At 41.5% G+C, this 14,887-nt stretch overlaps 1 protein-coding gene across 1 annotated transcript; it reads left to right on the top strand.

Moving 5' to 3' along the window:
- Positions 1 to 2,146: 2,146 nt before the first annotated feature.
- On the top strand, positions 2,147 to 11,472 carry LOC135462846 (uncharacterized). Its single transcript, XM_064740136.1, has 7 exons — positions 2,147 to 2,190; positions 2,516 to 2,661; positions 3,247 to 3,464; positions 4,316 to 4,428; positions 7,121 to 7,296; positions 8,104 to 8,294; positions 11,368 to 11,472. Exons 1-7 carry the CDS (start codon positions 2,147 to 2,149, stop codon positions 11,470 to 11,472), a joined length of 993 nt encoding a protein of 330 aa, XP_064596206.1.
- The last annotated feature ends 3,415 nt before the right edge of the window (positions 11,473 to 14,887 follow it).

Below are 14,887 nucleotides of genomic sequence, written 5' to 3'. Positions count from 1 at the left end.
ACCTGGGTCACGGAATGTGGAGCAGAACCCTTATTTTAGAGAATAATATATGTACTTACTAATATGTTGATCTTGAAAATGTCTGTAACTAGTGGTCTGTCTATGTACAGACGTATACCTACCAAGTCATTGTATATGCGGACTTCGACATGAGTTTATTTTATGTATTTATTTGTCTTACTGTTGTCTAACACGATACTCAAAAATGATTTGAGGCTATCCAACGTTTTTCAAAGGCAAGACCTTTTTAAAATGCGGAAGTGAAAATGAAAAAATTTGATTCCAGTATTCCAGAGCCTATGAAAAGTTACTATAAAACGAAGAGTATGGTTCTAGGGAACATGAAGAAAGGTATCCAAAATATATGAAAGAAAACACATTCATGTTAGGCATATTTTGCATACACGTATTCATACATACATTAGCTTACATGTCGACTCCATTCCATAGAATGATTTGCGCCAAGGCAATAATAGGTGTTTCAGGCACTACTCCCACAATGCTGTGACTTACTTATAAAAAGATCCTACATAATCCTCAACAGCTATGAAAACTAAACTTACATATTTCGGTGGACAAGCATAGTTTTTAGAGTTGGGTTAACCATTCCATAGTCTACAAGATCAGAAATATATTTCTCTTTGCTCAGTGTACCGCGAACATACCAGTAAAACATGATGGATGGTCTCCTTAGCCTGGCAAACATTACACAAATATGAATCTCTCGTCTTGAATCTTTTTAGGTCGCTATTTACCGGGAGATTTCTGCTTTTCTATCAGAAAAGGAAAGATGGAAGCTGTTATAGAGCCTGACAACAGGGTTAAAGGAGTGATAAAAACTACCTATCTCAGAATTGTTCAGCTCAGTTTGTCATAGTTAAAATGATAATGACTTTTCTTTATTTAGAACCTCGGATATTCAAAGTCATTAGACTGACAGACAATAGAAATGATGCCACGCAGACAGGTGGCATGGCTGTCTGACTTCTGGGCCTAAGAGTGGAAGTCTAGGATACAGATGGTAGTTGGACCTTTCAGAGAACAGATCATGACAAGGCACTTTCCTTCTGTAAACACACGATGCTGAACCCAGCATTCTGCAAAATATCCCGAGCTCGAACATGACTAGTGACTTGTTGAGGTTATAATAATGACAGGATGATGAAAGCACTGAAGTGACTGGATTATGTAGAAAATTATGTAGAGAGTTTTCTATTTATTTATTTATTTGATTGGTGTTTTACGCCGTACTCAAGAATATTTCACTTATACGACGGCGGCCAGCATTATGATGCGAAGAAACCGGACAGAGCCTGGGGGAAACCCACGACCATCCGCAGGTTGCTGGCAGGCCTTCCCACGTACGGCCAGGAGAGCTTCTAAGTTAATCACAAGTTTGGCTGTATTCATTTTGCGTCTGATTGACAGAAGCCATTCCTGACAGTGGGCTGGCAGAACATTTAGAGTTGTAGTTTTCAAAGCTCAAAGTCCAAATACTTTTAACGCAGCACACTGGGTAAAGTCGAATTTAGACTTCAAAGTATAACAAGTCGAATGAAAAGCTTCACAACCACGGATTAAATTAAAGACCAATATATTAGGATTAAGGATTCCGAATCACCGAAAACATCATTGAAACAAATAAATAAAAATATATAAAATATATAAAACGTGGATAAGTTCGCCAGTAACTTGCCAAAGGACAGTGGTTTACGCCGGATACTCCGATGAATATTCTTGAGCACGGCAGTTGGGAGTCACTCGAAAGATAGGATGGGAACTTTATATAAGCGTGTTTTACTACATGTATACTAATACCGATGAAATAAGAGAGGATATAGTTACCACAACACTGTCTCGTAGTAACCATTTGCATTCACGTTCTGATATCTAATCTTTAATAGTCTAGAGATTAAAGTACGCCTTCGTGAAGATAATGACATTGCTAATCTCCCCAAACTTCGTACTGTCTTTCACAAACATGGCGTCCATTAGACAGTCATAAATAACGAATACAACAACACCAGCAGCATACAAATGACTTCGTGCAACTTTGCCTCACGACTTCCCAATTTATTGCTCCCGAATTTAAATAATCTCACGTGCAGACACCTGTAATCGAATCAGAATTTTCCTTACATCATCGATGTTGTACGCATTTTTATACCAGACTGCCCAGTGGACCCCAAGGTAACGCGAAACACAGTGTTCTACGAGACTATAACACAGTGCACTGATTATCTATTATATGGGACAAGTGCATGAACCTTGACGACAAATATAATATTAGTGAAAAAATATGCGTGCATTTTTGCATCACATCTGTACAGTTTTAAGATATGTGTGTATTAGGCCTACGTGAAAGGTACTGAACTTTTCACCGATTTGACATAGAAGCAGTTTCCAAAAACGCTGTGGTTACAATAAGACGTTAACTCTGGCACGTATGGCGGTTCGTTTTGTCTAGGTTGTTGTGTTGGTGTGCGCTGGGCTGCCGTTGTGACTATCCTTTCAGGAACGTGTCCCTAACGTGGGAAGTACGTGCGAATGACTTGGTCAGCAGGCTCGCCCTGGATGAAATAGTACCCCAGATAGACAAAACTCAGCCGGCTCCCGCCATTGGCATAAAACCGTACGATTGGGACACCGAGTATTCGAGAGGTGATGTAAGAGCAGGACTGGCTACGTCATTTCTGCAGTCCCTTGGGCTGGCGGCCTCATTCAGGTACGTGAGTTTCAGTGGCGTCTAGTATATTGCAGTTGTCATCACTGGACATATATTTTTAACTAATTCTGCTTAAACCATAGTGCTAGTGCGCGTGCACTTCGCTATGATTTAAGCATTTAGGGGATCAGTTAGAATAAAAACGGACAAGATGTCGTGTTTCATGAGTTACATGTGACCATTTGCCAACTATCACACTGTCGTCGTTGATGTGCTTTTACTCTCTACCCTGTAGTCTTTATGTTATTGTGCCAATTGCCGCCTGGTTATTTGACACTGATTGATACACATATGCTGAAAGTCAGGACGGGGAGGGGTCTGGTTCAGCAGCGGCTTTACAAGACAGGAGGTGTGTCAGGTATTTTGCCCAACGCGATGGTTTACTCATGCCACTCCCATTTCCCTAAGTTACATAAATAATTAAATAACCATATTTTACTTTATTAGAGGTCAACAACAGCAGTTAAGTGTACTCGACATCATATAGCTTAAATCGAAATGCTTTTTCTTTGTCTTGCAAGAAAACAGCCCCTCTTTGATATTCACTAATGGGCAAACAACCCGTGTGGAGGCGAGAGCTAAGCACAACAACTACAAGGCTGGGATTTACGGAAAACACACAGGCCTGAGCTGCTTCAGTCCCGTCATCAACATTATGAGACATCCTCTGCGAGGCAGAAACCAAAGTGAGTATTCCGTAATCAACATTATGAGACATCCTCTGCGAGGCAGTAATCAGGTGAGTATTCCGTGATCAACATCACGAGTCATCCACTTTGGAGCAGAAACCAAGTAAGTATTCCGTCATCAACATTATGAGACATCCTCTGGAAGGCAGTAATCAACTTCTATGGGGCGGAACCCTGTGATTATCCCGTCATTATCATGAGACATCCTCTGTGGAGCAGAAACCAAAGTGAGTATTCCGTAATCAACATTATGAGACATCCTCTGTGAGGCAGAAACCAGGTGAGTATTCCGTGATCAACATCACGAGTCATCCACTTTGGAGCAGAAGCCAAGTAAGTATTCCGTCATCAACATTAAGGGACATCCTCTGTGAGGCAGTAACCAGGTGAGCATTTGGCCAGCATTATCATAAGACAACTTCTGTGGGGCGGAACCCTGTGATTATCCCGTCATTATCATGAGACATCCACTGTGGGACAGAAACCATATGGGCATTCTGTCATCAATATCATGGGGCACCCACTGTGGGACAGAAACCAGGTGAGCATTTGGCCAGCATTATCATAAGACAACTTCTGTGGGGCGGAACCCTGTGATTATCCCGTCATTATCATGAGACATCCACTGTGGGACAGAAACCATATGGGCATTCTGTCATCAATATCATGGGGCACCCACTGTGGGACAGAAACCAGGTGAGCATTCCGTCAGCATTATCATGAGACATCCGCTGTGGAGCAGAAACCAAGTAGGTATTCCACCATCAACATCATGAGACATCCTCTGTGAGGCAGAAACCAGGTGAGCATTCCGTCAGCATTATCATGAGACACCCGCTGTGGAGCAGAAACCAGGTAGGTATTCCCCTATCAACATCATGAGACATCCTCTGTGAGGCAGAAACCAGGTGAGTATTCCGTCAGCATTATCATGAGACATCCGCTGTGGAGCAGAAGCCAGGTGAGTGTTCCATCATCAGTATTAGGAGACAATCTCTGTAGGGCAGAAACCAGGTGAGTATTCCGTCATGATAAGGCACCGTATTAAGTCTTTGTTTGAAGCCAACCCAATCCCTGTCAAAAATGTGTTTATTGCTTTTCTTCTTCCACACACCAATAATTTTTGTACTTTATAAATACCCTTGTCAAGTATGTGATCATTCACTTCCATGTAGTGTAAGCAACATGTCAGTCAGTGTACACAGAGAGAAATGATGTACAAAAATTGTGTTATAGGCTTTCTCTGAGAAAGACTACCGAGGATCGTTCATGAATGGCCTGTACGCTCAGCATTTCGTGACAGGTTTACAGGGTGATCACCCACGTTACATCAGGACAAGCGCCGGATGTAAACACTTTGACGTCCACGGTGATCCGGACAACATTCCTGTAAGCAGAGCGTCTTTTGACGCCAAGGTATATTTTATCATTCCTGTAAAATTGTTATATGATCTAAATCATGAAAATCCTAACGGATCTGTTACGGCAAATATTCCTAACGGATATCCAATAGCCCAGTCCAACGCTGTAGTGGACTGTTCTGCACGTACATGGCTTTAGTATTGTAAACACCAATAATGAAGATTTCACTTACATGGCATCAAACAGATTCATGGGTTGAGAAAACCGGAAATGTGCCCAGAAGAAACCATCATGTCTTACGAGACATACCGCTTAATGTAATTTTTACAAGTACACACTTCGTTTCCTCCCACCAATATGATGGCCGCCAGTGGTATAATTTAAATATTCTTGAGTACGGCGTAAAACACCAATCAAATAAATGTAAATTAGAACACGCGAATAACGGTTGTCAAGAATTAGTGATCTAAAGAACTCTCGGTCGTCCATGGCCTTAGTTAGTCAAAAGTATATAGGGGTGATCCCACAACCTAGAAGAAATCAAGGATCTGACAGCTTGATGACTACATGGGCCTGTTCAAATCATCGACCTATATGTAGTTGTTCTCTGTTCCCCTCAGAACACTGAAATCCTTTTGTTGTCAGCTGTTATGACACATGGCTCACAAAACTATTCTTCCCAAACACCAATTTTTCTCCAAGTGCCATATTTTAAATAGTGAAACAGGAAGACGTCCCGCCGTAAATTAATTGGCGAAGAGTTAATGACATGTGAGAGGCGTATGTAAATGTTGGTGTTGCATTCGAAACTTTTCCTCTGTTCCGTTTCATGAACGCGTTACCGGGGGACAGGCACGGCGAGATATTACGAGATTTTGCAGGACTAAATTTGAATAAAGTGAGGGTATAGATGACTGAGGATCAGCAACAGGACATTCTTTGGTTTTGTCGCATCTATTTTCTGCAGATTTAAAAGAAAAGACAGCACCTGGCTAAAACATATTTCAATCGAAAGCAGGCTACTCATGCTTTCTAAAAGATATCATACTTTATAATTTTAATGAGATTTCACCAAATAACATGTGCAACAAAATGGCAATACTGCACAAATGGCTGGTGTGCATCGAGGTAGTCATCTTGAGAATTTTATCCAATCATACACGTTACTGTCAGGTTGCGCGACTTGTGACGTAGCCTTTACCCATTCACTCCACGAAGTGAAATATGATAACACAGAACTACTGCATAAGACATCATTGTGAGATCGTTTACAACAATTTAATTACGTGTAGCCGGAGGGCCATTTCGCACAATGTTAATTGTGGGACAGGTCTGTATCATTTAGGGACCGCTACAGACGTAAAACCAGTTGATTTACAAGCCGTGTAATATTCAACACGGTATCACAAATTATGTCAGACAGTAAGCACATCAGCATACAGTCTCCGCCAAAAGCGCACATGCATCTCCCCAATAAACCCTAGGCCTACTTAGTCACGCTGTTCAAATTATACAAACGCATTTTTGTCGTTCATTTTACCGCTTAGTCAACAGTTTATAAATAACAAATATCAGACTCTGCTAAATTCATCAGGGATGCCGATGGTTTGTTAGAATGAGAAGACTAAAACTCAGCGAACAACGTTTAAATTAATTAAACCTTATGATATACCCAGTAATTTTTTTCTCTGAATTTATGAGAGCTATATTAAAGCTCTTTTAAATTTCACGAATTTGTCTTTCTCACATACAAGGGATGTTTTTTTCAGTTTTCTTTTATAGCATTTAAACGCCGTGTTCAAGCAGAGGTGTTGCCTCTGACATCCGCGATAACTAGGTCAGCACTTCTCTCACCATAGAAGCCACCGCTACAAAATTGAAGCATAAAATCCAGCAACAGTTAGTTGCCTCGATCATGCAGCCCCATTCATGTTTAGCTTCATTTCATTTGTTTCACATTTGATCATGAATCTAGTTGTACAACAATCTGACTGTAATTTTGTAAACATTTAATAGGGCTCAAAATCACCAATAAACCCCTCCAGAATACACGGGCCATGCATCTGCTGACTTTTAAAACAGTCGCTGGGGTTCCTTGTAAATGATATAGTAGACCTACTTACTGTATCAACAGATCGAGCAGTGGAAGAAATATCCTTATATACAGCATGCCCATTTTCCAAGAAAACTGTTTATCACTCGGGCCTTCACCGCCGATAAGTCCACCACTGTTATCCGCCATAGGCTACTGCTTAGACTATTACACAGAAAATACCTTTGAGGGTAGAGAGCTAAAGTAAAAACCTGACTAGTATACTAACTTCGATTCTCTGCAACTTTGCAGTCTAAACGGCGTTCCTACACGTGCAAATAAGAAGCTGCTGTGGGACGTACTACGATGGGAGTGGGGTTTCACGGGGTACGTCGTTAGCGATGAGGGTGCCGTGGAAGGGGTACATAAAAGGCACAAGTACACTTACACCAGCGTTCAGACCGTGGCAGCCTGTGTGAACGCCGGATGTAACCTGAAACCTGTCGGGACATCAGAACGTGGACTATTACATGTATATGGACATGGGTGATTCACAAAATATGTTAATAAAGCCATTTGTCCGATGTCCTTCTTGGTGAAAATATGTACATGCATGTATATATGCTCGAGGTTTTACGTCATACTGAACAATTTTTCAGTCATATGAAGACGAGGAGTCACTCGGTGTGTATATATATACTCTGTGTCTTCCACCATTGAAGTACCATGCCGTAGACACCAGATATGACACCTTACCTAGTCACACCATACTGAAACCGGTTCAGTCTGTCCTGTTTCCGTGCTCTAACCTCTCCGTTTAAAGCACCAAGCGAGGAGCAACAAGTGCCATTCTGAAGTCTTTGTTATGACCTGACCCAGAATTTAGGGAAGTAGATCAATGACTAACTTCCAACATTGGAAGTTAATCTGTGAGTGAATTTCACCTTTGAAAGTAAATTTGTGACTAACTTTCACCTTCGGAAGTAAATCTGTGACTGACCTTCGCCTTCAGACGTAAATACGTGACTGACTTTCACCGTCAGAAGTAAATCTGTGACTGACTTTCAACTTTGGAAGTAAATATGCGACTGATAATGATATTCACCTCAGTAATGAGATTCATAGATAAATATCCTATGTGTAAAAGTATAACGCGCATCACAAGGTAATATTGTACGTTTATATTAATATGTAATATTTCACATTTATTTTTATCAAGAATATTTAAACCGGAAATAAATTACACCACAAAACAGAAAAGATCATGCTTACTCTTATTTATCCTTGTGTCATAGCAATAGCCGTTTCTTCCGGAAGTCTGTCCATGGAGAAGGTAGTGGGAAGTGTCAAGCCCCTATTCTACACTAGAATGAGGCTCGGCGAGTTTGACCCACCGGAAATGAATCCTTACACCAAACTTGACATCAGCGTTATTGACAGTCCCGAACACGTGGCCATCTCACGAGAAGTGGCGATCAAGTCAATCGTACTACTGAAAAACAGAAATAATTATCTTCCCTTGCAGAGAAATGTCGATATCAGAACTTTATCAGTGAGTAACTAATACGTATTGCTTTTTTTAGTGGAGGCTTGATAACCCACAAACATTAAACCTTTTTTCAAGAGATATCGCCTATATTGAATATATACTTGTAAGACTCTTAAAGAATCAGTCTTGTTTTTTCTGCCTTTATCAAAAAACAGTGTTTTACCCCTCATGGCTCATTTGGTAAATCTTAATTTATTACCTGAGGAGCAATATGATAGATAGCTTCTTATCTGCGACATTTTTTCAGGTAGTTGGTCCAATGTCTAACAAATCCACACAGTTATTTGGTGACCACGCTGTCGATTCACCAGCAAATGAAACGGTCACACTCCGATCTTTGCGTCAGTAATTTGAAGCGAAATCACGCTTTAGGGCGAGATTTGCAGGTTATCGGATGGACTTATGTTCACGTGTCAGTCCTATCAGTTTGAATTAAATTCATGTTGAGGAAAGAGATTAACCTTTACATGAATTATACCCCCGAAGTTTCTTCAAAAATAACCACTGCGAATGATTTCTTCAAGATACTTTCCCGGTTTTCTGAAGTTAAGGGTGTAGTCTTGGACATTGTAATTGGTCTTCATGTATACGCGACCCTATACCGAACCGGATACCACTAGAGCTACACTGCATGTTCCCGCACAGTAGCTGTATCCGTTGTCAACTTGTAATTACATAACGCTCCAATACATTATTTTTTAGTGGTTGCGGTGCATGAAGTCTTGATTCACCCCCTACCCCTGGAAAGGGCCCCCTCAAAAATTCCCCGCCCTCGGCAGTTCTCCGGGCCGAAATGGCAAAAGGCGTGCCACGGGGCATAGGTACACTTGTCTCCCACCATTGTGGCATTCACAATAAGCTCGCTCTGCAGGCGGTGTAGATCTGTACTTCACATGCTTTCGGGTTTCTTGCACCTGTGAAACTGATCCCCAACGTGTAAGTGTAATACTTAACTGTGTTTAAGTGTAAATGTCGAGTCTACCCGTCGAACATACTCCTTACAGCGCATGTTTTTCCCTCTATCTTGCCTTTTACATCACTGCCACCACTAGACTAGCTTGACCTTTGGAGCCTGTGCGGCACACGTTAAGGTTAAGCCTCATCAAGTTTACCCCAGACGAGAACTAACAGCTAAGAAAAAATACTCTGGAGGCTGTTTGCTCAGGCTATTGGCTCTTCATCTGCGAGGTGTTCTTGGTGAGATTTCTTCCTCTGAAAGCCGTGCCACAGATATTTAGCATATTGGATATTTTATAGACTCGCTAGGGGCAGATCTCACCAAATGATGTGACACTGAGCTATAAGCCGAACTGAAACACTTAAGAGCGAAATGTCGCAAAAAAAAACACATGGACCAGGTTATGGATCCTGAGGCGGCGGCAAAGTGGCGTATATGCAAATCGCATATGCTAATTCGTGAACTAGATGGCGAAGACCTGACATTATACAAGCAAGGATAATCTGGCTAAATTAAAAAAAACAAATTTAAAAAAAAATTGCTGATATCTCGCACGGATATTTGTGGCACGGCTTTGAGAGGAAGAAATCTCACCGAAGTCACTCCGAAGAGCAAACAGCCTCGAGAGTATTTTTCTCAGCAGTTACTTCCCGCATCACTGTCTGTCTCATCACCTTGACCCAAGTGTCGTTCCAGATTTCTGTACAAAAATTTACAGTGAATTGTAAAGCGAAAGGTAAAGGGCGACGCATGCGCTGTAAGACGTATCCCCATCGAATTTGACTAGTTGAATGAAAACAGAACATGTGCTGTTTCATGCGGTTGTAGCATTAGATAAATTTCATCGCCTGAACGTGGCTATTGCTATTTTATTCCAGTTGTCTAATTCGACGAAGTACGACATATCGCATCGTGTGGGTTTAGGCACAAATCAAATTAAACTCAAACCGACGCATCTATGTGTACACCCAGAATCTGATACATATGAAAAATGGATATGGCCATTATATCAATGTCGCTATATTGAAACTGTAGTCGATACAAGTAACATAAAGGGGTGATGATAGAGGCACATGGGTACTTCATGAGGGGGCTATTGTCACGCCGCGCAAAGGAGGCAAACGGTATGGGGGCGTTGTTACGAAGCGATGGTCATACTTTGCGACTGTGCGAATTTATGACATCAGCATCCGGCCATCGCTTCGCAACACCGTAGCCTACCATCGCTTCGTAACACCTCTTTCCCCACCCGATTATCGAATCGCCCGGCGTTGCTACCATGATTATGATGTTGCTATCTTGGGGATGGAAACCATGTGTTTTATTCCATTTTCTTATGCAGCATTCACGCGGTGCAACGTGTCGTATCGACTCGTGGAACACGCCTAGTAGAAGGAACATAAGAAGGAATTTTCCTTCATGACCCGCATTCACATTTGTCGAATTCTACAAATCGTATGAAATGTCGTATATTTCCATTCGACGAGTCCATAGGACAAATCGCACCGGTGGACGAGACCTTACTAACCATGTACCTGTAACTCGCTTTTTTCTCAGGTGAACTGATCGAAAGCCAGCCTAACGACAGGGCGGACATGAATCGTCCTGGTGAACAGTTACATTTACTGAAGGATGCCGTGATGTACGGTACGTCACATCATGGAGAAGTTTCTATTTCCATTATGACACTGTACGGCACATGTATAATAAATACGTCCAGGACGAGGAAAATAAGCGATCGACAGCTATAGTATGACCATTTCTGTCTGTTGTTCCCTGAGTGAAAATCTGTCATATACTTGACAAAAGTTCATCCGCCCATAAAACCGACCGCCGTCACATAAGTATATATAAATATTCTTGACCGGCGGTAAGCCCCATTCAGTTATATAAAGTAAATAAACTTAAAAAAAAGTGTTTCTTCCTCTAAATATTTCAGCAAATGGAACTTCCGTCGCCTTAGTCCTCTTTAACGCCGGTCCTCTTGACATCACGTGAGCTGACAAGAACCCGGAAGTGACGTCAATTCTCGAGTGTTTCTTCCCTGCTCAGGAGGCTGGTGCAGCCTTACTTCAGGTGGTGTTGGGACAGGAGAGTCCTGCTGGCCGACTTCCGTTCACGTTGTGCCAGGCAGTCGGTCAGGTGACTGTTCATTAGAGACAGATGCAAGGCAAAAAAATATTTGCTAAAGATTGAAATGAACATGTGCAATTTGACAGCCTGAGTAATCTGAACATTTTTGACATTTCTGAAAATGTCATCACAATACTTTGAAACTAATATTTCACCAAAAAAAGCGCCACATTATTAATGTAAATGATATCAGCACAAAAGCAAAATTTGTTCACATTAGTACCGTAATGAACTGTGCTAGCTGTATTACACACGAGTAATAGGTAACCCCAAATATTGTCGTTCCTCACTCTTGAATTATGATACTTATAATTTCTTACAGTCGCAGACCACGTCATATAATAACGCACTTTATTCACCGACAGGATAATTGTTTTTGCATTTTTTTAACAGCAAGGAGTTTTGTATGTTGATGCTTCATGTCTTCCACATACCTGAGTTCATGAATTACGCGATGTCAGATCAAAGTGTGATAGGAGATTAAACACGACATTAGTGTTCCTTACGAGCACATTATCATGTTTTGTTTTGAAGGCACACTGTATGTAGCGCTTGACAAATGGTTGCTTTACAAAAGCGTGGGACCGCTTCCGTGGCCTAATGGTTAGAGCGTCCGCCTCGAAGTTGGGAAACCCTGGGATCAAACTCGGGTCGGGTCATAACAATGACAGCACTGAGAGGTTAGAACAAGGAAACAAGACTGGTTGGCCCAGTGTCAGTATGATGTGAGTGGTTGGGGTGTCATGTCTGCTGTCTTCGGCATGATACTTCAGTGGCGGAAGCACATTGGAGGCATGGACTCGCCCTGGAAGACACAGTACAGGCACACACACCGAATGACTCCTCGTCGCCATATGACTGGAAAATTGCTAAGAACGACACTAAATCCCAAGCATACATACATATACATAACTCCTCTATTTACAAAGGGGCCTCCGCGGCTCTGTTGGTTGGCGCGCTAGCGCAGCGTAATGAGCTGGACTTAAACTCCCAGCGACGGCATCGGTGAAAGGCTCCTAGGTCCCCTTTGGACGTATTTGACGGACATTGCGGGAGGTGAATTCCAACAACCCACTATACTGAACGAGAGTAATCAGCAGTCGCGAAAGCAATGAATTAGTCTAACAGCCAGCGATGGTCATTATAAATTATTAAAATCTAAATCTAAAAAGCAGTCTCTCGAACTCTGCATGACAAGCTTTCCGCAGAGTATGTAATATCATATATGCAGTAAATATAGGGTGTCCAAAAAGAAACGCATTGTTGAATTTGCACAAGATGGATCTAGGGTACTTAGGATAAATAATGCAATGTACTGTGATTTTCAACAAAGTGACACACCAGAAAGTTGGAAAGCTAGAATGGATAAAATAACTCGCATAAGCTCATTCAGCGATGGCAACGCATCAGAAACCGTTGGCAGTTCTGTTATTTTAATTATTTGCTTTTATTTACTTGGATTTGTGGTACACTAACAGTACAGTTTTCGAAACAGTTCTTTGGTTTGATGGCTTTGGATGGATACTAAGTACTATGAGCATTTGTTGATTTGGAATTCATGCCTTTTAGTCGTGCTTTATGCGTGTGACCATAACAAGCGATCTAGCTCTATTTGGGGATAAGAAAAAAAAATTCCAGTCCGTCAGAACACTCTGCCACTAACAATGTCTGGTATAGCACAACATGACACCTGGAGCTATGCCAAACATTTTAGATTTGCTTTCTTAAGGTTAAAGCGAGGTAATCGGATAAGAAAATATTATTTTCCCTGAGTTGTTATTTGGATCTCTTCGACTGGTCTGTTCAACCATACATTGTCGCAGATTAGAGATCTGGTTATCAGTATGTGATAGTCAGGCCGACTATCGCCGTGTCTTGACAACCGAATTTCCCGATCGCTTGAATTTCCAGGACTGGGCGGCGCCTAAAGACTGTTGCTCACGAGAGCTACCTGCTGAACTACCTTCCAGTCAATTAATTGTTATTGTCACTAGAGACCGAATTATCAAAATCCTCAACCGTTACTATGGTGTTTCGCAGAAGCCTGCTGTAAATCTCTATCACTGGGGACGGTAAAGAATTTCTTGTATGACATTTTGTTTACGTCGGCCGACGGCTGGGAAATAGCTGAAGCAGGCCGTCATAAAAGTATGTCGCATTGTTGTAGAAGGTGTACATATATATCTAGATATTGGAAAAGGTCGGGAGTATTGAGTCACACAACTATACATGTACGTAGCGAAGCAGTTGACCCAACACAACATCGGCAGCCTGATTTTCGTATTGGTCTTACCTGATTTAGCACCGGTTTTATTTCTGACCGTAAATGGAAAAGCTCACAACATGCGTAGTTTGGTGGATCATATGCGTGTTATAATAAGTTGCTTTCTGTTGAATTCCGTAAACTTATGATACACCAGTGTGCAATCCTAAAATAATATCGCCTACGTTGATGCGGTCAGTTATATGTCGGTCAGCCATTTTAATAATGATTTCTCCGAAGAGTCGCGTCATATGCTAAATGAATCCAGGTTTGAAACGCACGAACCTGTATATGGTTGGTCAGGTCCGAACCGCATAGACAGATTGTCCAGTGAAATTGACACCCATTCTTTTTTCTTTTTTTTTTTCATCGTAGATTTTTCTCGTTTCCAAAAAATTCTGGTATATGCGGCTTAAAAAAAATCAAACGAATTCTGAGTGTGTAGATTCAGGGGCTTCAAAGTTCCTACCGTTATATACATGTCGAAAATCTCCCAGAGAATCCACCAAAACAGAACAAGCCCTGTAATACATCACAAATGACCAGTGTGAATGTGAATGGTCCATATTTATATCGAAGGGTATTAATCCAACAGCCAGCCAGCATGTATCTTACATCAGACTAAGTCAAACAGGGGTCACTAGCTAAACTTATGTTCTTTTGGGCACGCTCTTTAACGTGTGGCGATGTCTGGTGAGAACAATTGGCTGACGTGATCGCACCCAAGCTAAATACGGGATTACCAGCGCCATTAAGACCCCGTCTGTTCTGACGTAATTATCCAATATTAGCCTGGCCTTTTGCGAACCACATGAAACCATAATGTACTTCACCAGTATGCAACGGCAAGATCTTTAATTTGTCTAATGTACAGCCAGGTCATGTTGCCCTTGGACTGAGTTACAGTGACGGTGCACGAGAAATGAACAGAGTGGCCAAAACAGCTGAAGTGCTCTGGAGCCCTATAGGCCAAATGTCCAGCATGTCAAATACGACATTATCTAGTCGTCCAGATGATCCAATAATAGGTAAGACACGCTTTTTGTAACATTTTTCCGAATTTTTTCCACATATGTATTTAGAAAATAAAAATTGTAATAAAGGTCGGGTTGCAAAGATTTATTTGATTAGGGTATTGTGCGTTGTACTCAAAAATGTTCCGCTGATGAAGTCTAT

Source organism: Liolophura sinensis, chromosome 1 (assembly GCF_032854445.1).
Source record: "Liolophura sinensis isolate JHLJ2023 chromosome 1, CUHK_Ljap_v2, whole genome shotgun sequence".
Lineage (NCBI taxonomy): Eukaryota > Metazoa > Mollusca > Polyplacophora > Chitonida > Chitonidae > Liolophura > Liolophura sinensis.
This window is presented reverse-complemented; position numbering and strand designations above follow the sequence as displayed.